Raw genomic sequence first — 25,039 nt, forward strand, 5'->3', positions numbered from 1 at the left:
TTTTTTATCATTAAATATATGTACAGTCGATGGTAGTGCAAGAAAATAAAAAATAAAATCCGGTGTGTGCATCTTCACGTTCCATCGGACTTTTTTTCCCCTCTTGGAAGATTTGTTTGCTTCCTTCTCACTGAGGGGAGGTTGTTTGCTTCGCCGCCATTTTTGAGGAACTGCCTATCTGAAGAGAGAAACTTTGCTTGCTTGCTGCTAAGCGCTAACGGCTACTAGCTAGCTGGCCAGTAGTTTGCCTGGGAGCAAGCTCGATGTGACAGTTCGGGCTTGCCCGTCGCTAACCTCGCACTGATGTAAATTATTATTATTATTATTATTATTCCTGCTGCCAACCTGTAAATATATATATGAGGTGAAACGCTGACATCTTACGGAACAATTGAGAAAGGCTTGAAAACAGTGACTCCGTCTGTATTTGGGTAGGGCAGTTAGAATAGCGAATTAGCGTTGCTAATTTTTTTTTTTTTACAGCTAGCGAATTCACACTGATTTCTATGGACCGCATTGCCTGTCTGATTTAGCCACCTGGCTCTGCTGTAGCAGGGCGACTGTTTTAATCAGCTGCTGGCTTTACAACCCCTCTCCTCAACCCGTGCGGATGCCCTTTTGTCAGGTGAGTTGATCGTCAACTTTAGCTTCTTGCTAACATTTTCGGAGTGGCACGTTCGCTCTCTGCTCCGCTAAATAGGAGCTTGGTTTTAACATTTTAAGCTCACTGAGCTAGCTAGACAGATTTATTGCTATTCTCCTTCCAACCTGAAGTTACTGTCACAACTTGTACAGTCAATCAGATATTTCAGTCAGGAGCCTCAATGCAGTGTTTGTTATTATCACATGTACGTTCGTTTTGAACGCCAATATAGCAAGTTCAACACACATACACGAAAAGTGTGTCTAAATACCAACATTTAGGAGTAGAAATGTGTAAATAAAGGAGACGGTTTGCTTTAGCGAAGGCGAGTTAGCTTAATATGTTAGCTTGCTAATCTGCTTTATGCAACTATCGTGGCAAGCAGTGCCACTCCCTCGGTTTTGTTTTCGTGTGTTGTGAGCCCCAAACGTTATGACAAGCTCTGCTTTTTGTGCTGTTTGGGGAGTTTTGACATCCATATGGGTTATTTACACACCGAACGGACGCATATCTGTCCGACGATGAATGGCATCAATCGGTGGTTCTAATGTATGCTGCACTTTAAGTTTGGTAGCGCTGTGTTGTGTTTTTCTTTCAAGCATCACGAACCAGAGAAGGTTATAGCCTTCAAGTGTTGTCGTCTGTTTTGTCTAGGGGGTCGTGAAGCCTCATCGGTGGCCGATCACCCTTTTTTTGTGCATTGAGTCGCATTCCTCAGCTTTCCGTGTTGATATTGCGTAACAGCGGCTACCTCTCATCAAGCTACCCCTCGGCTTGGCTTAACTGGCCGTTTAACTTACACCACGTATTAAGAAAATCGCCATGAATAGCATCCGAGTTGTGTTGCGGACTTAACACGACATAAAAACGCGTTTTAACTCGACCCCACATGTACACAGCCCCACTGGATTTGACTCCAATTCATAAAAATTGACATTATTCTCAGTCTCATGTAACTCGTGCTGCATTTGCATTTGCATCATTGCAACAAAGCATCCAGAGACAACAACTTGCTAGCTGGTGATGGGAGTTATGCAGTTTTTATTGCCTGATCATCACAAAGTAGGAGGAGCCTCTACAGCCTTTGTTTTTTTTAATTCTATATCAGCCAAAGCTGAGTATAGAACATCATACTAGATTTAGCTATTGAAGTGGCTCCACTACAACGACAACAACAAAAAAGAAAAAGTGTTGGGTGTCACAGGGTGATCCTTAAAATGTGACTTTGTATATGCTGTTCAGTAGTGCTGCCATAAACGATTATTTTAATAGTCGACTAATTGGATGTAAAGCACACATCTTAACCATCATTAGCTTTAACCTCACTAAAAACTACATAAATATAGCATTACCTGCAATAATGCTCGTGTGCATTCTGTCAGCTGAAATTGATACTTAAAATGTCTGAAGCTGAAAGCCAGCTAAAATATTAACTTAATGCCAAATTAGCCTAAAAATGGAAAAAAGCCCAAGTTAGCCAAAACAGATAGCTGAAAAAATAGCTAAACTTCAAAATAGCCTAAAAATCCTTAATAAATACCAAAAAGCTAGAATAATGCCATTATAACTTTACACTTTACTACGCTCTGACTCCATATAATATAAAGTATCGACTATTAAACTAGTTGTCGACTATTTTAATAGTTGATTAGTCTTCGACTACTGTTCAGTATGTGTGGCATCGCCTGTTGTTGAACAAAGCATGTATTTTTATTTGCACATTTTTTTCTGAAACTAGAGATTTCTTAAATAGGAAAGTTTAGTCATCTGGAAACCCAGCATAAGGTCATGTGGTTGTGATTTATTAAAAGTGATAGTAAACAAATGTTTTTCTTTGTGCATTTCTTTAATTCAGGCTATTTGTGATGTTTAAAATCAAATTAAATGGATTAAATTTAATTAATGCAACCAAAAAAAACGCATATTTCGACCATATAAGATAAAGATAGAAAATAGCTTTGTATGGTTATGTACTAAAAAAAAACAAAAACAAAAGGAAGACTGCCATGTTAACAACTTTATGCATCAGAAAGCCGGGGGCACATACCTGACGTGGAGTGCTTTACCGATCATTCTGCAGTGTGTTTGACAGCTGTTATAACCAGTGTTTACTAATTAATCAATACGAACGTAGTGCAGGAGGTTGGGATGATTAATGCAGCACTGCGACTCACGGCTGTAGGTGGTTGCCAAAAAAACAGTCAGCCTTTCACCTTCAAAATACATAAATAAATAAATAAATAAAGACTACACTTCTCTACCTTGGTTCTGTGATTTTATTTATGATTCTTATCTCACATTTTGATTTTCTCTACAGTTATGACATGGCAAAAAAAAAAAAACAAATGTTCAGACAAGAGGACATATTCTCTATAAATTACATTATTTTGTTACTGATGTTTTGGATTCTAAATCTAAAATACACTTTACTTGGAATTCTTATCTATTTGTGCGCACAATTTTGTCAACCAAAACGACAACATTGTTGATGTGAGCCGCGTTATGACATTTATGTCAACAGGAGAGTTAATGGAGCTTTGTGAGAGAAATGGGGTGGTTTAAATCCTCTTAGTGGTTGGTCACTTTTAGTCCTCCCCATCACCATTATCTGTGCGACACCAGGAAATGGAATGAGTTGTTGCTGGAATTCAGTAGAGGCAGTTTGCTTTGTAACTGAACAGTGGATACCCCTCATTCCTCTGTCCTTTTTTATTTTTATAGGAATAGATATATTAGGATATAATTTATTTAGATGCGAGCATTTGTTTTGGTTAAAGTAACATTTCCTGTGTGCAATAAGAGATGATGCTGCATTGTTTCTTTATATTTTGCATTTCACAAATGTAATCCGATGCTTATAAAGTTGTCAATTAATTTGGGAAATACATTTTAAGATCATGTTGTTTCATTGGTTTTGTTGCAAAAAAAAAAAAATCTTGTATAGATTTTCTGTTTTTGTTTAATGTTAGATTTTACACTCATAGTAATGAAGGGTCCACAGTTTAGGTGAAATCACCATTTATGTGGAAAAGGGGAATTAAAGTTAAAAGAATAGAGTGATATTGAATGGAATTGTAAATCGGATGGCGTCATAACCTTTAGAATCTTAATTTAAGGAATTTGATGCGAATCCGTTAAACCTGTTGGATGTTTTTACCATCATACTAGTTTTGGCATTTTTGTTTTAAACATTTTAGGAAAAATTAAATATTTAGACATATATTGTAAAAGGGAAATGAAGAGTGGACATCACGGAATAAGGATTTCTGTTTGATAGCTTCATTTTCGTGCACGACTTCAGTTCAGGTGGGTCCATCTTGCATTCTCCTCAGTTTCCTGCAGATCTTACTGCATCTGGAAGGATGCTGCTATTTGATATAGTGCTCAGAGATGTTCCAGGCAGTGTTTTTATCCAGCTTCTTCTAAATCTTTAAAGTGCTCAGTTCCTCTCTATATTGTCTTGACTTTCCATAAGCAGGATTGCCCCTGGCTTCTCTTCTCTCTGTCACGCGCACCCAAGATGGAATTCACTGTACGAATCGATATTGATTATTTATCACCCTGTTCCATTTCTATCTGGTCGTCCTCTTTGCCACACCTTTGGTTGCCCTGCATTTGGATGCTTCTTCATTAGGCCTTCTGCTTGTATTACAGTGCAGAGGAAATCAATTCACATAATCCAACAAGAGCAAATCCATTTTCTCAAGCACAAAACACTTCTTTTTTTTCCCTCTTCTTCCCTCTACACAGTGCACATGCAGACGTAGTCTGCAGTCCGGCTCATCTCTTCCAGATTTAGTCTTGTGACTCTGTGTTCAGTCCTCCGTTTCATGGAATGTGTGAGAGACACGCCGAGGAATTTGTCATTGTATTTTTACAATGAGGTGCAAGGCTAATGTCAGAAATTCACAAGTGATGGCATTTTTTTTAAATCATAATTCTACATTTGAAATGATTTATTATAAGTCGATTAATCATCACAACTAAAGTCAATGCAGAGAATTTTTTTTTATTTAAGATTAATTGAAATTTCTTCAAGACTGTATTCTTACTAGTACATCTCTAACTAGCTGTCTATAAAATATTTAGTCCATTCAGCACTATGTTAGTATCTTGACCACATATCATCACCACAGAAATTTTAAACCACGTTAAAACCACGGCTTAATATTTATGAGCCTCTCCTTTTAAAAATATGTAGGATGCATCCTTTTTTAATTATATGTTTTTTAATTAATACATTTTATTGTCACAGATACTGGATAGATTATTTTTTCTGGGATACATAATAGTAAATGTCACACATGTGGCTTTAAATTTATTAATTAGGCACCATATTGATCAAAACTGAAGAAAACTAGCAAAAATAATATGACAATAATTTATAAGGATTTTCAAAATACCCTTTTAAAGCTATGTAGCTCAGGTGGCTTACACCTGCAAGGCCTTCTGGGAGATGACGACCTTTTAGGATCGCTTCTTTTTTAGCCTGCAGCTCAAGACATGTTTATATTACCAGCTTTACTACATTGTATTTATTTTTTTAATTATCAATAAATGCTGAAATTAATGAGAATGTAAATATGTTATTACCTTTTTTCTATCACTTTTTGTGTCTTTCCTTTTAGCTAAAATCAAATTCCCTTAAGAGCTGAGTGAGGTGTTATATCTTTGTTTATCACTTTCCATTTATTAGTAAGACATCACATTTATGCAACGTGCGTGTTGCTCACAGCACATTCACGGAGAACAACTCTGTAAGGAAAAAAAAGGTCAATAGCTTTGAACATCCCACATGTTGTGTATTTTCTTCTCACCGTGTCACTTTTTGACAGAAAGACGACGTGCTTTGTTTGCGGATAGACTTTAGGTTGCAAGTGAAGAGATGGATTTTTTTTTTAAATGGAGACGTGTTGTTGTTTTTTTTTTTGGTGGGTTCTTTTTAATATTGTTGACTGTTTTTGTTGGTCCATGATTTCCTCCTACGCTTTCTCTGCTCTGACTTGTCGTGTTCGCTGTGTTGGTGAAGTAAAAATGTGTCTAAAGCACTTTTGAAACTGTAGAAAAAAAGGTTGATTTTTGAAGCTTAAGCTGTGATTTTCTGGTTTTCCTGCAATAAATTAAATGCATGTTTTTTTTAGTCTGTTACCCACAATGCACTTCAAACTTTAGCATGTAATGCTGTGGAGGTTTCTAACTCTTAGAAATATATATATATTAAAGGTGTCAAAATAAAAGCAAATATTCAAATGTTATATTTCTTTTAAAGTATTTTAGGATACAGTTGTGTCTTTATGGCTGCTTGTCTCTGAAACTTGCATCTTTTTAGGTCCATTTATCAAAATAAAAAAGATTTAGTTGTTCTTTTTAAATTTCCAATTTGTTATATATGAGGTGTTTGGTTTTTATTGTAATTTTCTCATTTCTCAATTAGCAATCTTGATAGGAACTGGTAATCTGTCATAATGTGGAAGATCGTCATCTGTTTGGGTTTTGGGGTTAATGCGCCGCTCCTATGAAAATTCTGTGGGCAGAACTGAAAAGGTAAACTAATTTCTCTGTAAAAGTGGAAAAAAAAGTAGAAAAAAAATTAAATCCTTGTGGATTTAAGTTGTTCCTGCATATTGGACATAAGATAAGAGAACCGGATACACAAGTCAAATTTTAACCTCACATCTACTTAAAAATACAGTTTTTGTAAACCCATATACAGCATTTTTAACCCTTTATATCCTTAAACCCACACAACATTGTTTTTATGTTGAGATCAAATGCAATGTGTTGTTAAAATACAAGCATAACAGTTTGTTTTTACACCTACTAAGGGCAGTTTGTGCTCATTTTAGGCAAATTATCCTCAACAAAAATGATTAATCTGGGATACAGTGCAACCTACATACATATTGATTATCCGGTGGAGTTCAGCCCTTCCTCCCGAGGGCCGCTGTCTAGCAAGGGACACAAAAAAAAAAATCAATCTTCAAACTGGATTGTTTGCATTGACCTGGTCTGTTGCTTATAGATCTGCTGTAATTTCTAAAGCAATTTGTTGACAATCAGATATGCAATTAAATTATATAGCCAGTTTTCAGTGATACAGAATAGGCCAAAATTCTTTAATTTACTGATTTGTTTACTCTTGTTGTGTTTATGATCTAGTTGAATCATTTATAAGAGTTTAAAGGTATTCTTCTCTTTTTTCCACACTTGATGTCCTCTCAATTAAAAAAATACATATTGTTAATTGTCATTTTAAAGGTGTGTTGTTGTCGTTTCCTCCAAATGCAAAATAGGTATTTGAAGTTGGGCTTGAACCTCTTTTTAGCTTGTAGTTTTACAGCCAGGACTGTCAGGAAAGAAAAAGAAGATACATTTTTGATGTGCTAAGTTTCCTCTTATATTTATTTTTCCTTATTTGAATTTCAAAATACAATCGTTTCATGAAAAGTGATTCAAAAGTCAATTTAAGTAAGAGAAAAAATGTCATTGTCAAAATGCTACTTTGTTGTTTCAGGCTAAGCATGACACCAACCGACTATTACAACCTTTTATATTATATTTTTCTTCTGCTAAAGATCCGCGTCTGTCATCTGGACGTTGCTAACGCTGATCTTTGTCTGTCCGTCAGGCGTCCGTGTGCTGGCTTCTCAGACTCATCCACTCCTGCAAATGAGTCCACTGCTGCTGCTGTTCGGCTCAGCGCACAGATAGTCCCGTCACCTGTGTGTGGGTGATAAGGGACTACAGAAACCAGGATGCCCTCCTCTGTAAGGGCAGGAAGCCTGAAGGACCCAGAGGTGGCTGAGCTGTTCTTCAAGGAGGATCCAGAGAAGCTCTTCTCCGACCTCCGAGAGATCGGCCATGGCAGCTTTGGCGCCGTCTATTTTGTAATTCAACTTCTTTACTATTGCTCAAAAGACATTACATATAATCGATGCACTGATGATATCAAACTATTATCTGAGTCACCATTGCATAGTGAAAACGGATCAATTAAAAACAAATTAACCCCAAAAATGCTTTTTAATTGGATTATTTTCTTTTTTACAAAAGAAAATTGTTGTCTAGAAAATATGTAATGATCAAATATAAAAAGGAATTCCAGACGGGAATTCTGAAACACTTCCTGCATTGCAGTTATGCAGCAAACATGCATCAGTGATGAGATGTATGCAATAGTTGGAATGTGCACCAACAATGTACCCTGTGTTTTCCAGGCATGGGATGTGCGCACAAATGAGGTGGTGGCAATTAAAAAGATGTCCTACAGTGGCAAACAGTCTAATGAGGTGAGACGCCGGTGTTTGCATTTGCATCACAAAAATAAACACAGAAAAGTAGAACGACCAGGCATAGTAGAAAACACATGGTCAGACCCTAGTGTAAAGAAATAACATTTTTAAAGGTTATTAAGTGATTCGATTTGATTTACCCAAAGAATACTATTATATTATACTTTTTTTTTTAATTTTCCATTCTAAATTTGATATCTGTCTATATAGATGGATGTTTCTTCTAATTCAAAACTGAACAAATTATTAAAATTGTGACTTTTTATGTGAACAGGAAATTGCTGTAAGAGAAAATCAATGTATGGATTTAAAAAATTAAGGTTGCTTTTTCCAAGAAAACAAGGTAGTCCAGTTTTATTTATGTTTTATGTTAAATCAGGTTTCCTTTATCAAATATAAAAGAATATAATAATACATTTAAGATTGTGTTTCTTTTTTAAAGTCATTGAACTTTCAGTGTGGCTCTAATGGTTTTGACATTTTTTCTGAAGGCGAACAACATTAATAGCTTCATATAATTTTTTTGGTTCCCTAAAGAAATGGCAGGACATCATAAAGGAGGTAAAGTTTCTTCAGAGGATTCGTCACCCCAACAGTATAGAATATAAAGGCTGTTACCTTCGTGAGCACACAGCATGGGTAAGCCTCCCCTTTTATCCACACACTGATTATTAGTGTATAATGTAGGGTTTTATTACAATCTTTTTGTTCCTTTTAGTTGGTAATGGAGTATTGTCTTGGCTCCGCCTCTGACCTTCTTGAAGGTGAGCTACAAAAAAACAAAACAAAACATTGATCTTTGTTCGCCCTGATGCTGATTTCTCCGCTAAACTCTCCTCGCTCACGCAGTTCACAAAAAACCTCTGCAAGAGGTTGAGATAGCTGCCATCACACATGGTGCTCTGCAGGGTCTGGCCTACCTTCACTCCCACAACATGATCCATAGGTAAGAGATATAGTATATTAAGAGACACCAACCCAAAAAAAAATATGTTTAGATTCTTTGGTGATCAGCTCCTTTTTTGTTTTTAGGGATGTGAAGGCAGGAAACGTCCTGCTAACTGAGCCTGGCCAGGTTAAACTGGCAGACTTCGGCTCTGCCTCCATCGCATCGCCTGCCAACTCTTTTGTGGGAACGCCATATTGGTAAGTGATGAGTACAATGCTGTGTTGGCTCGAAGAAGACATTCAGATAGGACTTTTTTAAATTTTAATACAGATGAAAAGTAGCATTTGACTTTTTAGAGGCTTTGAAAACCTTCCTTTTTAATTAATTGACATTAAATAAAAAATACTTAATTACTCCTAACAAATGTAGACATCAGTTATGCATTAAGGAAAAAAAAGTAAAGAGAAGAACCAAATTTAGGGAACAGATTTGAAATATGTTGAAGAAAACATGAAGGAAAACACATTTTTCATTATATTCTGTTTGTGTTTATATTTTCTCATTCAATTGTCATTCAGGATGGCCCCAGAAGTGATTCTAGCTATGGATGAAGGCCAGTATGACGGGAAGGTGGATGTCTGGTCCTTAGGGATCACCTGTATAGAATTAGGTAGGTGTTTGCTTGTTTTTGAGAAAGTCACCTGTTAGTCTGTCGGCCAATAAGACTTTCTTATTGTTTCTGTTGCAGCTGAGAGGAAGCCTCCTTTGTTTAACATGAATGCAATGAGTGCCTTATACCACATAGCGCAGAATGAGAGTCCCACGCTGCAATCCAGTGACTGGTAAGGTGTCTCTCTCACTCATCTGTAGTACTTCAGCATCCAAATACACCACATGAACAAAAAGGATTTGAATTAGGATTTCCCCAAATGACTATTTTGATAGTTAACTTATCACCGATTATTTTTTTGATTAGTTGACTAATCGAATCATGCGTAAATTGAATGTTAAAAACACATCTTTAACCATCATTAGCTTTAAACTTGAAGTGTTTTAGCTATATGCTAACAAAAAAATACAGACAATTGGGACAAGAGTTTATTAAATCTGTTGGCGGGTTGTTAAGGTATCTGAGTCTTCCTACAACTTCTTCTGACATCACTACTGACCCACATTAGCACCACTGTGCATGAGTGGCAAAGACAATGGCGGATGCAGCATTAGAGAGCGCACATCATAGTTTGAGATAAAAAAAAAAAGAACAACTATTAAATTAATTGTCTGTTTTAATAGTAGACATAGTCGTGACTAATCTGAGCATTGTGGGATCATGGGATGGAGTTTGCTGATCAAACAGCTTCTTCTTAGATGTTTCTCAAAATTTTGCGATCTGCGAACTTTAATGAAAGAGGAGTTTTTGGTCCAATTCTGTTTGGTCAAATAGATCCAGCACATATTAAGCAAAATCTGTTGAAGTGATCAAATACCCTTTGTGTGGAATAACTTGGTCACCATGAGGTTACGTTGTTATCAAAATCCCTTGTACCAAAGTGAAGTTGAGGAACTCGTGTAAACATTTCAACTCCATGTTATTAGAGGTCTCATGTTGTAGTCCAACATTCGCAGCTCATTTTCACCCTTAATCATTTGTGTTCCAGGTCGGATTACTTTAGAAACTTCGTCGATTCTTGCCTTCAAAAAATCCCCCAGGACAGACCACACTCTGACGACATGTTGGGTGTAAGTACACGCGAGGTTCATGGCTACACATAAACCGCGTGTTAAAATGGGGGATTGGTGTTAAATCTCTTTGATGTTTGATCTTTTGACCCCAAGAGCTTCTATTTTGACTCATTAATCCTTTGCTTTCACACACATGCCAACACACACATCCAAACAAAGATAGCCGATGTGGATATTTTGTGTTTGAAGAAGCCAGATGTAGTCACTGTAGTGTTGGGCCCACCGTTGGTTAACTGAGCAGCTGTCCCTTAGTCCATTAATGGACTGTGTGTTGCTAATGGATACCGTCCTTGGGGTATGGAGGCACTCCAAACTGTTTTTCATCTTTAAATGCTAAGCTTCAAAACAGTGCTTAACTTTGAACCTAAATTAAAATTTCTCCATTTTTTTTTTTTTTTTTTTACGCAAGTGAACTCAAAATGTTTATAATTTGTGTACAACTGACAAACGTGTATTTAGTTGTTTTTTTTTTTTGGTCACATATCTTACAACCTACCAATCTAGTTTTACGTCTTGATCTATACTGTCACAGCCTCTGCTCTAAAGCGCTGAGTTTTGGACATTTTCTTTTTCCGTTCCTTATGGTGCATTTCTTCCTTCCCATAATGCTTTGCTGCAGCATGCTTTTTTGCAACGCGAGCGACCAGAATCCGTGCTGATGGATCTCATTCAGAGAACCAAGGATGCCGTTCGGGAGCTGGATAACTTGCAGTACCGCAAAATGAAGAAGATCCTTCTTCCAGAGGCTCACAATGGACCCACAGCAGAAGCACATGACGGAGAGGAAGTGCGTATACGTTCACATACTAATGAATATTTAGAAATGCTTTTTCCCGTTTGTGTAGATGAATTAATGAGGAGTTCTTTGGGTTTTGTGCATGTCTGTGTGTTTCCTTTGGGCGCTCCCTCGTTCCCTCTGTCCGTCTCCTCTTTGCCGTCTGTTTCTGCATACTTTCCGCTCCGCTCAAGGACCTGGAGTCGGGTGGAGGTCGGACAGGAACGGTGAACAGTGTGGGCAGTAATCAGTCCATCCCCAGCATGTCCATCAGCGCCAGCTCACAGAGCAGCTCCGTCAACAGTCTGAACGATGCGGCCCAGGACAGCCGCAGCGAGCTGGACCTGATGGAGGGAGATCGCACCGTCATGTCCAACAGCTCCGTCATACACCTGAAACCGGTGGGTGGAGTCGAAACCTCTTAACACACAGAAAAGGACAAAAATAAGTACTTTTTACTCGTGAAATATCAGAATGTTTAAAATATTGTTATTAGAGACTTTACTTTATTTTTAAAGATGAGCTTCAAATAGGACAGAGAACGTTAATCATATTATTTATTTCAAGTCAATATTAACAAGTGTTCAAATTTAATATATATATTTAAAATATAACTGTGAATTTACTTTGTTAAAACCAACTTGTATGTGAGAAACAGCTGCAGCGCTCAATGTTGTCATCATTAAATAAAATCAATTTTACTTTTTCTTTTTTAAACAATGAAAGAGATATTCACATTAAAATATTTCTTTCAAAGTTATACTCTTTAAAGAAAAAAAAGTGAAAAATAGTTGTGGAGCGGTCTTAGGATATATTGTTATATGTATCGTATCGAAAGACCTGTATCGTGATACACTTCGTATCGCCAGACTCTTGGCAATACAAACCCTTATTTTCATCACAAATACGCTCTTTATCCAACGAAATTTTTTCATCTTCTTCCAATTATTAGCCCAACTCCAAAACAGCCTTAAAAAAAGCCTAAATTAGCTTAAACAGCTATCATGTAGCTGAAATATTAGCTCAACTCCAAAATAGCTTAAACAACTTTAATAAATGCCAAAATAGTCCAAAAAACTAGCATAATGCCATTATAACTTCCAACTTTACTACACTTTGACTCCATATAATATAAAGTAACGACTAATCGACTATTAAATTAGTCGTTGACTATTTTAAAAGTCGATTAGTCGACTAATCGTGGCAGCCCTAGAAGCTTGACAGCATTTCTTTAATAAAAAGAAAAGATAATAAATTCTATAAATAGTTCAACTTTGAAGTTTTAATAAAACATGTTGTTTTCTTTCAGGAGGAAGAGGAGGGTCTCTCGGGGGAGAAGGCCGCCAGCAGTCAACCCACTGAGCCTCAGGCAGCACCAGCTCAGGCCCCAAGAAAGCACTACCGCAACAGAGAGCACTTTGCCACCATACGCACAGCGTCACTCGTAAGAACAAACTACTACTTTATTATAGAAACTTTATTAACATTATTCCTGCACATGCTCTAAGGAAGGTGTGATTTAAACGGATCCGTGTCTTCCAGGTGACTCGTGAAATACAAGAACATGAGCAGGACTCGGAGCTCAGGGAGCAGATGTCAGGGTACAAACGCATGAGGCGGCAGCATCAGAAGCACCTGATGGCGCTAGAGAACAAGTTGAAAGGGGAGATGGATGAGCACAGGCTGAGGCTGGACAAAGAGCTGGAGAGCCAGAGGAACAACTTCACCCAGGAGATGGAGAAGCTCCTGAAAAAGCACCAAGCAGCCCTGGAGAAAGATGTATGTGGACAGCGCTAAACTGAAGCCAAAATTCTGAACTACCGGTTATTTAGGCTTCTTGTATAATTTATTGTTTACTTAATCTCATCCAGGTTAAGACATTTGCAAATGATGAGAAGAAGTTCCAGCAGCACATCCAGGGTCAGCAGAAGAAAGAGCTCAGCAGCTTCTTAGAGTCACAGAAGCGAGAGTATAAACTACGGAAGGAGCAGCTCAAAGAGGTAACACTCAAAACCATGCACACATTAATCTTTTGATAGCTTTTTCTTAAATATTCATTTTGCCCACGATTTGGTTCAATGGTGTCACATGTGGTTCGGTTCTAAAGTGAGAATTGTGTCATCCCTAGTACTTATACTCCCTGATGCTCAGAAATGCTTAAGTGGCTCAAACTGTCATTTCAATATGATTCATACTTGTGTGCTAGGAGCTGAGTGAGAACCAATCAACTCCCAAAAAAGAGAAGCAGGAGTGGCTGTCCAAACAGAAGGAGAACATCCAGCACTTCCAGGTGAGAACCCTGCTTTGCTTTTTCATTTGACAGAGCGGTTGTCACCTTAATTCAGTCCCAGTCGTTCTGAATGTGACCATGAATGTGTGAAACTGCAGGCAGAGGAGGAGGCGAACCTGCTAAGGAAACAGAGGCAGTATCTGGAGCTGGAGTGTAGGCGCTTCAAACGCCGGATCCTCATCGCCAGACACAACGTGGAGCAGGATCTGGCCAGAGAGGTACATCGGACGGGGAATGAAGCCAATTTTTTTAAACATTTTTTTTAACTCATCCCACCTCTTTTGTCCTTTCTGTGTTTCATTAAGGAGCTAAATAAACGGCAAACGCAGAAAGACCTGGAGCACGCCATGCTGCTCAGGCATCACGAGTCAATGCAGGAGCTGGAGTTCAGACACCTGGCAACCATCCAGAAGGCCCGGGCGGACCTGATCCGAACCCAGCACGAGACGGAGCTCACCAACCAGCATGAATACAACAGGAGGAGGAAGAGGGAGCTGAGGCGCAAGCATGCCATGGAGGTCCGGCAGCAGCCCAAAAGCCTGAAGGTAAACCGGCCGACCGAACGCGTTTCTGAGCAAGTCTCCACAGCTGATCCACAACATCCTCCTGCTTTGGTTCCTCATTCAGTCCAAGGAGCTTCAGATCAAGAAGCAGTGTCAGGAGACGTGTAAAACCCAGAGGCGGCAGTACAAGGCTCTCAAGAACCATCTTCTGGAGACGACGCCCAAGTCTGAACACAAGGCTGTGCTGAAGAGACTAAAGGAGGAGCAGAAGAGGAAGCTGGCCATCCTGGCTGAGCAGTACGACCACTCCATCAATGAAATGCTCTCCACGCAGGCGGTGAGTACACGGGGAGGTCTGAAACATACATGGAGAAAAACAGAAATGAAAAAATCAATGTTAAATGAAGAAAATGTGCAAAAAAATTGAAGCTATGAGAGAGTGGATTTACATGTTCTATTCTAACAGATTTCATTAAAAAATATATAAAATGAACGATTGGATTTGAAATAGAAAAAAATTAAACAATTTTTATTTTATTTTATTTGTTTTCACATTGAAACCCCCTAAAAAATGAACGAAAAGTTTGTCAAAATTTTTCTTTACTATATAATTTATTTTAATCCTTTTGAAAGCTTATAAAAATAATCATTACATTTGAAATGGAACAAAAATAAAACACATTTTAGATTTTTTTGTCTTTTTAAAAATCTTTGTCATTAAAACCCCTAAAAATGAATCGAAGATTTGTCAAACTATACATTTTCTTTACTTCTTAATATATTTTTTAATGTTTATTTAAAGCTTATTTTAAACCTAGTTGATTATTTTTATGCTTACCTGATTTTTTTTGTCTTTAATTTTTGAAAAAAAGCGGTTGCCTAATCACATAAAGACTGAACAAAACACAATAAATAAATCTTTGAAATATCAAATAACGAAGCCCTTCTATTCTTCAGTAAATGTTTTTCTAACCAATGTTTAAAAAAAAAAAAGAAAACATGATGGAGTTGATAAAACCCTGGTCTTCTCATGTTCTTCCCTCTTCGACCTGCCTTTAGCTGCGGCTGGATGAGGCTCAGGAGGGTGAGGGTCAGGTTCTGGACATGCAGCTGCAGCAGGAGCTGGAGCTGCTCAACGCTTACCAGAGCAAGATCAAGATGCAGACGGACGCGCAGCATGAGAAGGAGAGGAGGGAGCTGGAGCAGAGGGTCTCTCTGCGGCGGGCTCTGCTGGAGCAGAAGGTATGGTCGGCCTCAGATGCGTAAAGCTTCAAACAAACTGCTACACATTTAAGACGCATTTGTTTTTCTCTTCAGATCGAGGAGGAAATGCTCTCCCTGCAAAACGAGCGCTTAGAGCGAATCCGCTCGCTGCTGGAACGCCAGGCCCGAGAAATCGAGGCTTTCGACTCGGAGTCCCTGCGGCTGGGTTTCAGCAACATGGTTCTGACTAACCTGGCTCCCGATTCCCAGGGAGGCTGGGGCGGAGGAGGCGGCGGAGGCTCCGGCCCTCAGGGGGGCGGCCACTGGTCCGGAGGCGGCGGCGGTGGGGGCGGAGGCAGCCAGCACAGTCATCACCACCAGGGGAGCTCCAGCTCGCAGCAGCCCTGGGGTCACCCCATGCTCGCCGGGGGCCCGCCGCCTTGGAGCCTCCACAACCCCGTAGGAGGGAGTCAGAGGGTCAGCCAGGGCAGCACAGGGGGGGTGAGGAACAGCCCACAGGCTATGAGGAGGACGTCATCGGGGGGGAGGAGTGAACAGGGCATGAGCAGGAGCGCCAGCATCACCTCTCAGATCTCCAACGGATCGCACCTGTCATACACGTAGAGCACACACTCACAGGAGACGGGGGGTCGCCTCCGAGGCATCCCATAACGCATCCACGCCGACCTTCTCGTCCGTAAAGCCGGCGGCATCTGTGGAAACCCAGACACTAATCCAAGCTAGCTGAGAGCCATTTGCAGTGTGCCACACTACAGTCGTGTCATTGAAACACAAAGATGTGAGTCTGCATCGCCATAAACCCTTTAGTGACATTAAACAGTGGAGTGGTTTGCCGTTATTTTATTGTTTTTTTCTGAAAAGTGGATATTTGGTGTTGTAGAAACCAGTGAGGTGTAATTATGAAGCCACTCGCAGCCAAAAGGAGACGACAAGAGCAAATACCAACATATAATGATCACTTCACAGCTATAGGACGAGTGTTCCCTTCAAATATGATGTTTAAATAACAGATGGAGTTATGCAAGTACATTGAATGAAGCTGCTAAGATAGCAATAGCTGGACTTAACTGTTGATGCCAACATTTGCTGCCGTGTTTGGGTCAAGTATTGTCAGAAGGCCAAGTAATATTTGATTTTTTTTCATTTTTTCTGCATGCTCAGCTTTATTAGTTCAGATCTGGGGTTTCCACAGCCCTTCGCCCTCAAAACCGTCACTTGTTTATTGTCGTTGATCTAATTTGGCAGTGTTTTGTAATACAGTGGGTTGAAAAACACTAAAATAAAATAAAAAAAAAGCCTGCTGGCCGCAAATAGAGCTTGTTGTGACAGCGAGCTGCACTTAAGCACAGCCTCTCACACACCTTAATCCAAACACATATACATACAGTAAATCCACAGTTTTGTAAACTTGGCTGGTGGATGCATGTGCAATTAAAATGTAAACATTAGAACTTTGGCTCTTAAAGCAGAGGCGGGAGAGCTGCTGGCGCCCTCTGCTGGTGGGCAGCGGCCGAACGTCTTCAGAGGATGGATGAGAGGTGATGCTGTGGTCTCTGCCGCCGTGCCCCTGCGACCTTCCCTGCTCTGACAGCCCGCTCTGCCTCACCCCCCCTCCACCACCACCACCGGGCCCTTGTAACCCCCCCCGCCTTTCCTTTTGAAGTTGTTTCGGCCTCTTCCTAATCTACTGCAAAAGAGCTCTTTAATTAAAAAAATACAACAAAAGATGAAAAAAAAAAAAAACAAGTAGATGTGAGTTATTATGTAAATCTTTAAAAAAAGAGGATTGTAGAGAAGTGCGGTCTTATTGTGCGGAAACGCTGCATCGTTTGCTCGGAGCTGGAATGTACAGCCAACGTGTGAATATTTGTATAGTTTGAAGATGTGGAAATCTTATCGACAAATCAAAGACATTTATCTTGCAACGAGGGCACAACGTCGGGGTTTCAGACGAGCGCTGGCTTCCGAGTTTTCACTGGCCCATTTGCAGCTGCGAGTTCGGAAACTTGTTACAGATATTCTGTCGTGATGGACGACACAACGCTAGGTCAGAGCGCCTTGAAAGTGGCAACATTTGTGTTCGCGTAGGAGAATAATTTTGCACATTTCGAAGTATTTAGTTAGTCGTTGCTTTTTAGCATCGACTATATTTTACTGACATTAATTGTACTCGGTGCAGACCCGGCGTCTGTTCAGGATCTTCAGTTTTTTGTTTGTTTTTTTAAGGACCCTCAGGCAGAAGGTGAAGGTTTTGCAAGTGTGGAGAAAGAATTGATCTGGAAAATTTGCAGAAAATCTGATGCAATTTTGGATTCAACTTTTTAACAGCTGTTACAAAAATGAGAAGCAAAAGATTTTAGTTTTTATTCCTGATTTATTTAACAATCGGCCTCCTTTTTTCCCCAAGTACTGTGTCTCAGATTTGGATGTTTCTGCCTTTAGGAAGAGAAGCAACCACGATTGTGCAGGTTTTCTTCATCCAGACGCTGCTGCACTCGGCATCTTTTATCCACCTCTTCTCCAGCTTCTTTTTTCTCCATAATTTCCTCCTTTTATTTTCTAGCTTTCGTCTGCAGAGGGCCAAGTGAGCAACACAGTTTTAGACCTCATGTTTACTAAAACTCGCAGGTGTTTTTTTTTTTTTTTTTTTTTTTTTTTGCGGGGTTGAGTCTAGCTTTAGACTTTGGTCACTCACAACTGGATCAGTTGCACTGATTGCACAAGTAGCTGACCAGATGAAAGAGTCTACTGTGATGCCCCCCCTCTCAGTGTGACAGAGTGGCGGCCTCGGGCTGACAGGAAGGCGGGAGGCAGGGTCAAGTCTCTGTACAGTCTGTTTATCAGTATTTCTTTTTATCTCTCCTGTCAATATGTGGATCTTGCTGTTTTAATCTCCCTGGTTCAGAGATCTGTATTAAACTGTATAGATTGTGCAAAAACAGAATGTCTCATAGCAGATTAAAGCAGATATTCCTTCAGATGATAAAGTGATTTAACGTGTATAAAGTAAATGCAGAGGCAAAGTTTAGGGGATAAATGTAATATTTTGTTTGTAATTACTATTTTTTTTCTTTGAAGAGGGCTACTGGATACAAAAAAAATCATCTGTAATAAAGTAATTTTAATATTTCACCGTCTCGCTGTATTTTTGTGTCCGGAACATCTTCGTAAATATAAAATATATTTTATTTAAAATATGAAACAGTTACTAAGTTTTGACAGAGGTTAATACAATTTCCTTTCAAAATAAAAGACACCTTGTGTCACATAGAATTAGCTCAAAGCTGCTAATGTTTTAGTAGGTAATTTAATGTCAGCAGTGATTAAAAAACAAACAGTTTTTGGTAGATCAAAAATAGAAAAATCCAAATAAAAAAAATAAATCAGAGCTAATTAAGTGATTTACTGTATTTCTCCAACAATAAAGGCAAACTTAAATATTTGAATGTGTTTAAAAAATAGAAAACCCGTCTTATAATCTTGTGTTTTCTGACTCCCAATTAATTTTCCATGGTACACAGTGCCCAAAATCTGATCAATGTTTTAGTTTGACTTGTGATATTTACTGTCTTTCAACTGTTTGTCAACTAGTTGGTTACTTTGCGCCTTACATTTAGTTTTAAAAATTGAAAAAAGCATTTTTTTCTTTGATAAGAGAGCCACAATGGAGGGGTAAAAGCGCGCTGGAGCCGCAGGTTGCTGACCCCTGACCTCCAACAAAAAGCAAAATAAAGACTTTAACCCTTTAACATTGGAGCTCCAGTGTTTATACTCTTTAATTTACTGTAAATTTTTAATTTGTTAACACAATCAACATCATTCCAGTAGATTGTAAAGGAGAAAAGTGAAGCCATTCTACTGGAATGATGTTGATTGTGTTAACAACTAAAAAAATACAGTATTTTAAAGATTTTTTTTTTTTTTTTGGTAAAACCATGTTACATTTATTATAAGTTTTTTTAAGCCAACAGTTAATTTCTGAATTTTATTCAGCGCAACGGTAACAACTGAAAATCCTTTAGCGGGTGTAGCTCCTCTTCCAGGTGAAGGTTCCTCTTTCTGCATCGTCGCTGTGCTCTGTCGACTGGGCTTTGGTTCTCCTCATCACGTTGGTTCTCCTTCGACGAGGGACCGCCGGCGTCTCTGTCCTCCTCTGTGCGCTCTGGCCTCCTTCAAGCGGCCTCCTCCAGCACGTTTCCTCGTTCTCTTCATATTTCAGGAAATCAGCCACCACTCTGAAGTATTCCAGAGCTAGGATGTGGCTCCATCTTTTTTCCTCCTCCTCCTCCCTCCCTTCATCTGCTTGTGTGAACCCACAGTGCCCTCCTCTGTCTGTCAACACCAGGAGGAAGTAAGGATTGCTCAGGAAGAGGGAAAGGGGAAGGGTGGAGGCCGGCGGGAGGATGGGGTCGTCCCTGCTGCAGACGCAGAGGACGGGGACCGCCACCTCATCCGCATCCCTTAGAGGTTCATTCCTCCCCCAGTAGCCCTCCCAGTCCTTCGCCGGGTGAGCTCTTTCCCCCAGTGTCCATGCCAACGAGGGGGCCAGACCCTTCAGAGGGGATTGTTGCTGCTGATGCTGAGCTGAGGCGCAGAAAAGAGATTCTTCAAACTCTTTGAGGGATGAAGAGGTGAGAGCCCGATCCACATCCAGGATTCCTCGGAGGGAGTTTTCATATCTGAATCCAAAACCATTCAGATAATTTAAAAAAATCATATAAAAAAAACATTTCCACCATAATTTACAGTGAATTGTTGTCTTCCAACAGCTTTTCTCACCTGCTGAGCTGCTGTTTCCGGTGAAAAAGCGCCCCCCATCGATAAATGGTAGGCATGGGGGTTTCAAACCACAGCTGGCCCAGCAGCACAGGTGAGATGGCTGCAGCTGCAGTCAGGTGGGAGCTGGATCCACACTCTCCTAAATAGGAGAGGAGGACGCCGGAGCCTGAACCCTCGCTCACCGCAAACAGCGCGGAGGACGGCCGACGGCTGTGGACGTAAGCCACGGCCTGAAAGAGGAGAATGATCAATCATGTCTGGAAGAGGGGACTCGAAAAGAAATAGAGTCGAGGAAAAAATTTTGTGAGATTAATTTGACCTTTTGACATAATGCAAAAATATACATAAAATAAAATGTTCAGGTAACAACAGTATTTATAGCTGAATCGAGTTAAAAACTAAATAAATTCTGGAAAAAGGTGAATTGAAACAATAAAAGTTAAATAAAATAATTAAGGCCAAGAATCGAATTAAAAAAAAAAAATTAATTGATTGCAAGTCTGGAAAAAATGAATTGCAATTAATCGCCATTGATTTTTCAAAATAAATATTAATTACAAATTATTTGTTAATAAATATTAACAAATTAATTATGTTTTATTAAATGTGCATCAACTTTCACAGCCCTAAAAATAATGTAACGTTAGATATATCATTTAATGGGATAGAAGTGAAGCTGTCGACTATATTTAATTGAACATAAAAGTCACTATACAACTAATCTATATAGGGGCCCAGTAGAGAGCCTTGTGGGACACCAAAGTTGAAAAAAGTAGCTCAAGACTGCAAAAACAAAGAGTTTAAATTGACTAAAATGAGCTTCCGGCTACTACAAATCGTCGTTTACCTCTTCAAGATCCGACGGGTCTCCAAACTCTGTCAGTCGTGCTGAACACAGCGGGGACCCCGCGGTGCCACGATGGTGAAACACCACCACATAAAAGCCCTGCCGCATGGCCTCCTGGGAAAGCAACTTTAAATGAGGTGTCATTCCACCCCAGGATTGAGGGATGAGGAGAAGGACAGGAGGGGTTTGGGTGAAGCAGCACAGACCTTTCCTCCCCAGCTGATGCTCTCTCCTTGGCTCCCATCGTTTCCTCACTCCTCCATCATCGTGTCTCGTCCCCACAGCCCAGTCCAGCGCCACCATCCCTCCATCCTTCAGTAGCAAGTTCTCTCTCGTGAATTGAACAGGGTCTCCATATCGTCCACACAGCTGGCCGGACACAGTCTGGAGGTGGGGGTCTCCTCTGGGCCAGGAGGCGAGGTTGGACGTGTTCAGAGAGCTGCAGTGCTGCTGCACATGTTGGGCTAGAGCCGTAGCCTTGCAGATAAACCTGGCTCCATCTGGCTTTCCACCTAATCCTGATAAAATATCTGCCGTGTCTGGGGATTTTGCCTCCTTAGTGCATGTTGTTGTATTCCTGTGAAGTGGCAGATCAAGGATCAGGCAAACAATGACCCACAAACTCCAGCTTGCAGCTCTGACAGCCTGCCTCCACCAGCAATGCACCCTGGGCCATCGGAGAGCCACAACCCACAGGAACAGCAGCAGAAGAGGGAAAAAACAGAACAAACAATCCCATCCAAAGGATGCCATTGTAACACAAAATTTGAAAAATCTCAACAACTAAAAGTAAAGTTACAAGTCCATGTTTCCCCCTTCTTGGTGTGGTTGTGGTAATGTCAAAGTTCCTCCTGAAATATATTAACAGTAACACAAATATTAGCCAAAAAAAAAGAAAATATAATATAGGAAAAAACTTCTGAATGACTAACGAAAAGGTAAAAACAAGAGAAGGATTTGCTCCTCCTTTCATTAATCATTTACAAAGAGGTCAGAGAAAGTAAACAAACAGTCATAAATCTGTTCCTGTAATGCAGGTTTTTATTTCATCTCAGTTAATCCCTGCAGTCACGTTTTACACCATTTGATTTTGTTTAGCTACTCAAGGACAGAACTGTCTAGACTTTATTTCCTGGGCTCAGCACAACAAAACAGGTGAGCGACTGGTACACATGTGGTACTAAGTGGTACTCCACCTGCCACCTAATCAAGAAGATTTATTTTCCCTTCAGGAAGTGTTGTTACTTCATTTTTTTTATTTCTCTCATCATTATGCCTTCATTCTGAACCAATCTGTGGATGTTTGTCTAACTGCATTCCAGACGGGTTTGGCTCTTCTTCACCCTGTTCTCCACCAGGAGCGATCTTTAGGGCCTTTAACTCCCTTCAAAAGTCAGAAATACTCATGTCACAAGTACTATTGTTGCAGCTAAACATCTAATTGTCAAAAACAATAATTTACTCACAGAAAAGAAAGAAAGACTGAGGTGCTTATTAATGGCTTCAACAGAGAAGACAGGATGAAAGATTCAGCAGCTTGAATCCCTCCAAGGAAAAAAAAAAACTAAGTGAGCAATAAAGTAACATTTATTGATTTTAAATAATATATTTCAAAAATTATGTTTTCAAAAATTCTAACAATTTGAATAAATATTGGGCTTGAGTGAATCTGTTTTCATTTGAGTTTTGTCATTTACGATTAGACATGTTAGACAACGGAGCAAGATGATGGTAAATGATTAAATTTATTTAAAAGAGGTTCAACATTAGAATAACATTATCTTCATGCATTTACACATGTAGAAAAAAAAAGTTTACACCAATGTTGTTCATATTCTAAAGTTAAATAAAAGAATGAAGGCAAAACAAATGGAAATTTGTCATGATTGACTTTAACTTTAGCAAATCTGCAGCAGAAGAAGATTTTCTTTAACAACAGGGTGAATTTTATTTTGAAAGGAACTTGTATCTGGTGCTGTCAAAAGTGAAAACTGTTATATATGGAAAATCCTGATTCCCAATCACAATACAATCACTCTAAATTATTTAAAAGCTATATTTTGGGAAAAGAATGGATTGATTTCCTCAAAAACATAGATAGAGTATGTTTTTCTAAACGTAAAAGTGGGATTTTATGGCTCCTGTTGGGTTTCTGTTAATAAGAAACCAGACCAAATGGCTCGTTCAACTTCATCCTTTTCAATTTTATTTTTATCTGCTCCTAATTTACCAAAATTTATATAACAAATGCTCAGAAATGCGATTTTAACATTTCCACCATAAAAAAATGCCCCCAAAAAAGTTAAAAACACACATAAAAACAGTTTTCATTTGTGTGAGTCTTTAAAAATTGTGGACTCCCAAACTAAAGTAAAAAAAAATATTATTTTAACTCTTGTTGATTTGTGTCCTCTATAACATCTCAAATCGTGTTGACTTCTGGTTATTCCTTTTCACATAAACTTTTATCAAATGACTTGAGTTACACTCCTTGTTCTAAGACATCAACTGAAGCTTCTTTGACCTTGATGCCCCTTCCTTTAATATCCATCCATCCAATTTCAACCGAATCCCTATTTGGGTGAGGGGGTTGCTGGAGCCTATCCCATCTACTGTAAGGATGAAGGTGGGATACACTCCGGGCAGGTGGCCAGTTTGTGTCAAGGCCCCTTCCTGGAATAATACATCAGCAAACATCCTCAAAGTGAAAGTGATTTTAAAAGAACAACAACTCAAGGGCAGAAAATCTCTGTGCTTCAAGAATTTACTGTTATGCAATGTCACTTCTAGAATACAATACGGCTTTGTTAATATTGTCTTGTTGCAACAACAAGCTCCAATGCTGTGAGTGCAAACACAGGAAAACTTGTAAGACATGTTTTGATAGTAAACATCAGACATCCGGTCAGCACAAAGAGAATTTGGTAAAACAACACATAGAGATAAATGATGAAAAATAATAAATGAATGACAGTTTGTTCCAAAGCTCAGAGATATTAAAATGATAAAGACAAGAAAAACTTTTAGTGCACAGTAACCAACATCACAAAATCAGTTTTTACATTTTTTTTATTTTCTAACCCACAACAACTTGTGCCGTCAATTTAACTAAAATTATTAACATTTAATAGGTGAGAGTTCAGAATAAAGAACATAAAAAAACTAAGTCTGACGTCATCATTTAAAGCTCCACTTTACTATTACAGCTCAGATATTTATCAATTAGATTTCACACGTTCACTGATGGATCTCTCCATGTTCAGCTTTTACTTTCAGTTCTCTGAGGGCGAGGTTTTAGAGTCCTTGAATTCTGATGAGGGCTCCACCTTAGAAAAAATAAAAAAATATAAATTCAGGTGTCAGCCCAGAAGAAACATCACCACCAGAACAGCAGTGAAGCATCAGGTAGGTCCACAGACACCCTGAATTTATTTTTATTGTAAATTTTGCAAACTTTCCTGTTGTCAGAAGGTTGCCCTCTGTCTCCCCCTCTGGCTCCCTCCGCACACAGTCTCCTGAGTATTAGCAACTTCCTGTTCTCTTCTCACTGCATTTCCCATCAGCCCCTGCAGCTCCTCCCAGAAGCTCCTCAGCTGCTTCTCATCTGTAATCAACCTCAACAGCTTAAAACCAGAGCACCAAGCCAAACTCACTGCGAAGTATTATCCTCCCTGCTATCTTGAATCTCTGAATCCTGCCTTTACTGTTGCCGACTTATTCTGAACTCCACTCTCTCCTGTCAGCCGCCTGCCTCGACTCCTGCCTGCCCTTGACCTCCGCCTGCCTCTCCTCTGACAAAGCCAAGCCGTGCCTGACCTTCGCCTGTCTCTGACCTCCGTCTGCCTCTCCTCTGACAAAGCCAAGCCGTGCCTGACCTTCGCCTGTCTCTGACCTCCGTCTGCCTCTCCTCTGACAAAGCCAAGCCGTGCCTGACCTTCGCCTGTCTCTGACCTCCGTCTGCCTCTCCTCTGACAAAGCCAAGCCGTGCCTGACCTTCGCCTGTCTCTGACCTCCGTCTGCCTCTCCTCTGACAAAGCCAAGCCGTGCCTGACCT

The 25,039-nt window shown here is 39.6% G+C and overlaps 2 protein-coding genes across 4 annotated transcripts; one reads left to right on the forward strand and one right to left on the reverse strand.

The window, feature by feature from the left end:
• The first annotated feature begins 69 nt into the window (after positions 1 to 69).
• LOC112143076 (serine/threonine-protein kinase TAO1) lies at positions 70 to 18,489 on the forward strand. Its single transcript, XM_024266835.2, has 21 exons — positions 70 to 625; positions 7,272 to 7,530; positions 7,861 to 7,932; positions 8,473 to 8,574; positions 8,654 to 8,699; positions 8,785 to 8,881; positions 8,968 to 9,081; positions 9,403 to 9,494; positions 9,573 to 9,666; positions 10,483 to 10,564; positions 11,187 to 11,354; positions 11,537 to 11,743; positions 12,652 to 12,786; positions 12,885 to 13,121; positions 13,214 to 13,342; positions 13,549 to 13,632; positions 13,731 to 13,850; positions 13,938 to 14,177; positions 14,260 to 14,472; positions 15,195 to 15,377; positions 15,453 to 18,489. Exons 2-21 carry the CDS (start codon positions 7,399 to 7,401, stop codon positions 15,960 to 15,962), a joined length of 3,057 nt encoding a protein of 1,018 aa, XP_024122603.1. The 5' UTR covers positions 70 to 625; positions 7,272 to 7,398; the 3' UTR covers positions 15,963 to 18,489.
• A 795-nt stretch (positions 18,490 to 19,284) lies between these two features.
• Positions 19,285 to 22,122, reverse strand: LOC112143078 (protein ABHD15). Of its 3 annotated transcripts, none has more exons than XM_036215254.1 (4): positions 21,192 to 21,318; positions 20,986 to 21,111; positions 20,139 to 20,368; positions 19,285 to 20,038 (listed from the first exon to the last, which is right to left on the reverse strand). In XM_036215254.1, exons 2-4 carry the CDS (start codon positions 21,091 to 21,093, stop codon positions 19,378 to 19,380), a joined length of 999 nt encoding a protein of 332 aa, XP_036071147.1. In that variant the 5' UTR covers positions 21,094 to 21,111; positions 21,192 to 21,318; the 3' UTR covers positions 19,285 to 19,377. The 3 variants fall into 3 exon arrangements, with proteins under 3 accessions (XP_036071147.1, XP_024122605.1, XP_024122604.1); XM_024266837.2 differs by having other exon boundaries at positions 20,986 to 21,099; positions 21,192 to 21,311; XM_024266836.2 differs by having other exon boundaries at positions 20,986 to 22,122.
• Positions 22,123 to 25,039: the final 2,917 nt, after the last annotated feature.

This window comes from Oryzias melastigma, linkage group LG14, assembly GCF_002922805.2.
Source record: "Oryzias melastigma strain HK-1 linkage group LG14, ASM292280v2, whole genome shotgun sequence".
Lineage (NCBI taxonomy): Eukaryota > Metazoa > Chordata > Actinopteri > Beloniformes > Adrianichthyidae > Oryzias > Oryzias melastigma.

What these genes read in the sequence shown, in the direction of transcription:
- LOC112143076 (XM_024266835.2), top strand. Translation starts at nt 7,399, where the DNA reads ATGCCCTCCTCTGTAAGGGCAGGAAGCCTGAAGGACCCAGAGGTGGCT. An exon ending in AAGCAGCCCTGGAGAAAGAT is followed by an intron (nt 13,122 to 13,213) that starts GTATGTGGACAG and finishes AATCTCATCCAG; the next exon opens with GTTAAGACATTTGCAAATGA. An exon ending in AGCAGCCCAAAAGCCTGAAG is followed by an intron (nt 14,178 to 14,259) that starts GTAAACCGGCCG and finishes TTCCTCATTCAG; the next exon opens with TCCAAGGAGCTTCAGATCAA.
- LOC112143078 (XM_024266836.2), bottom strand. Translation starts at nt 21,738, where the DNA reads ATGGCATCCTTTGGATGGGATTGTTTGTTCTGTTTTTTCCCTCTTCTG. An exon ending in ACCCGTCGGATCTTGAAGAG is followed by an intron (nt 20,369 to 20,985) that starts GTAAACGACGAT and finishes CTCCTCTTTCAG; the next exon opens with GCCGTGGCTTACGTCCACAG. An exon ending in CGGAAACAGCAGCTCAGCAG is followed by an intron (nt 20,039 to 20,138) that starts GTGAGAAAAGCT and finishes TTTTGGATTCAG; the next exon opens with ATATGAAAACTCCCTCCGAG.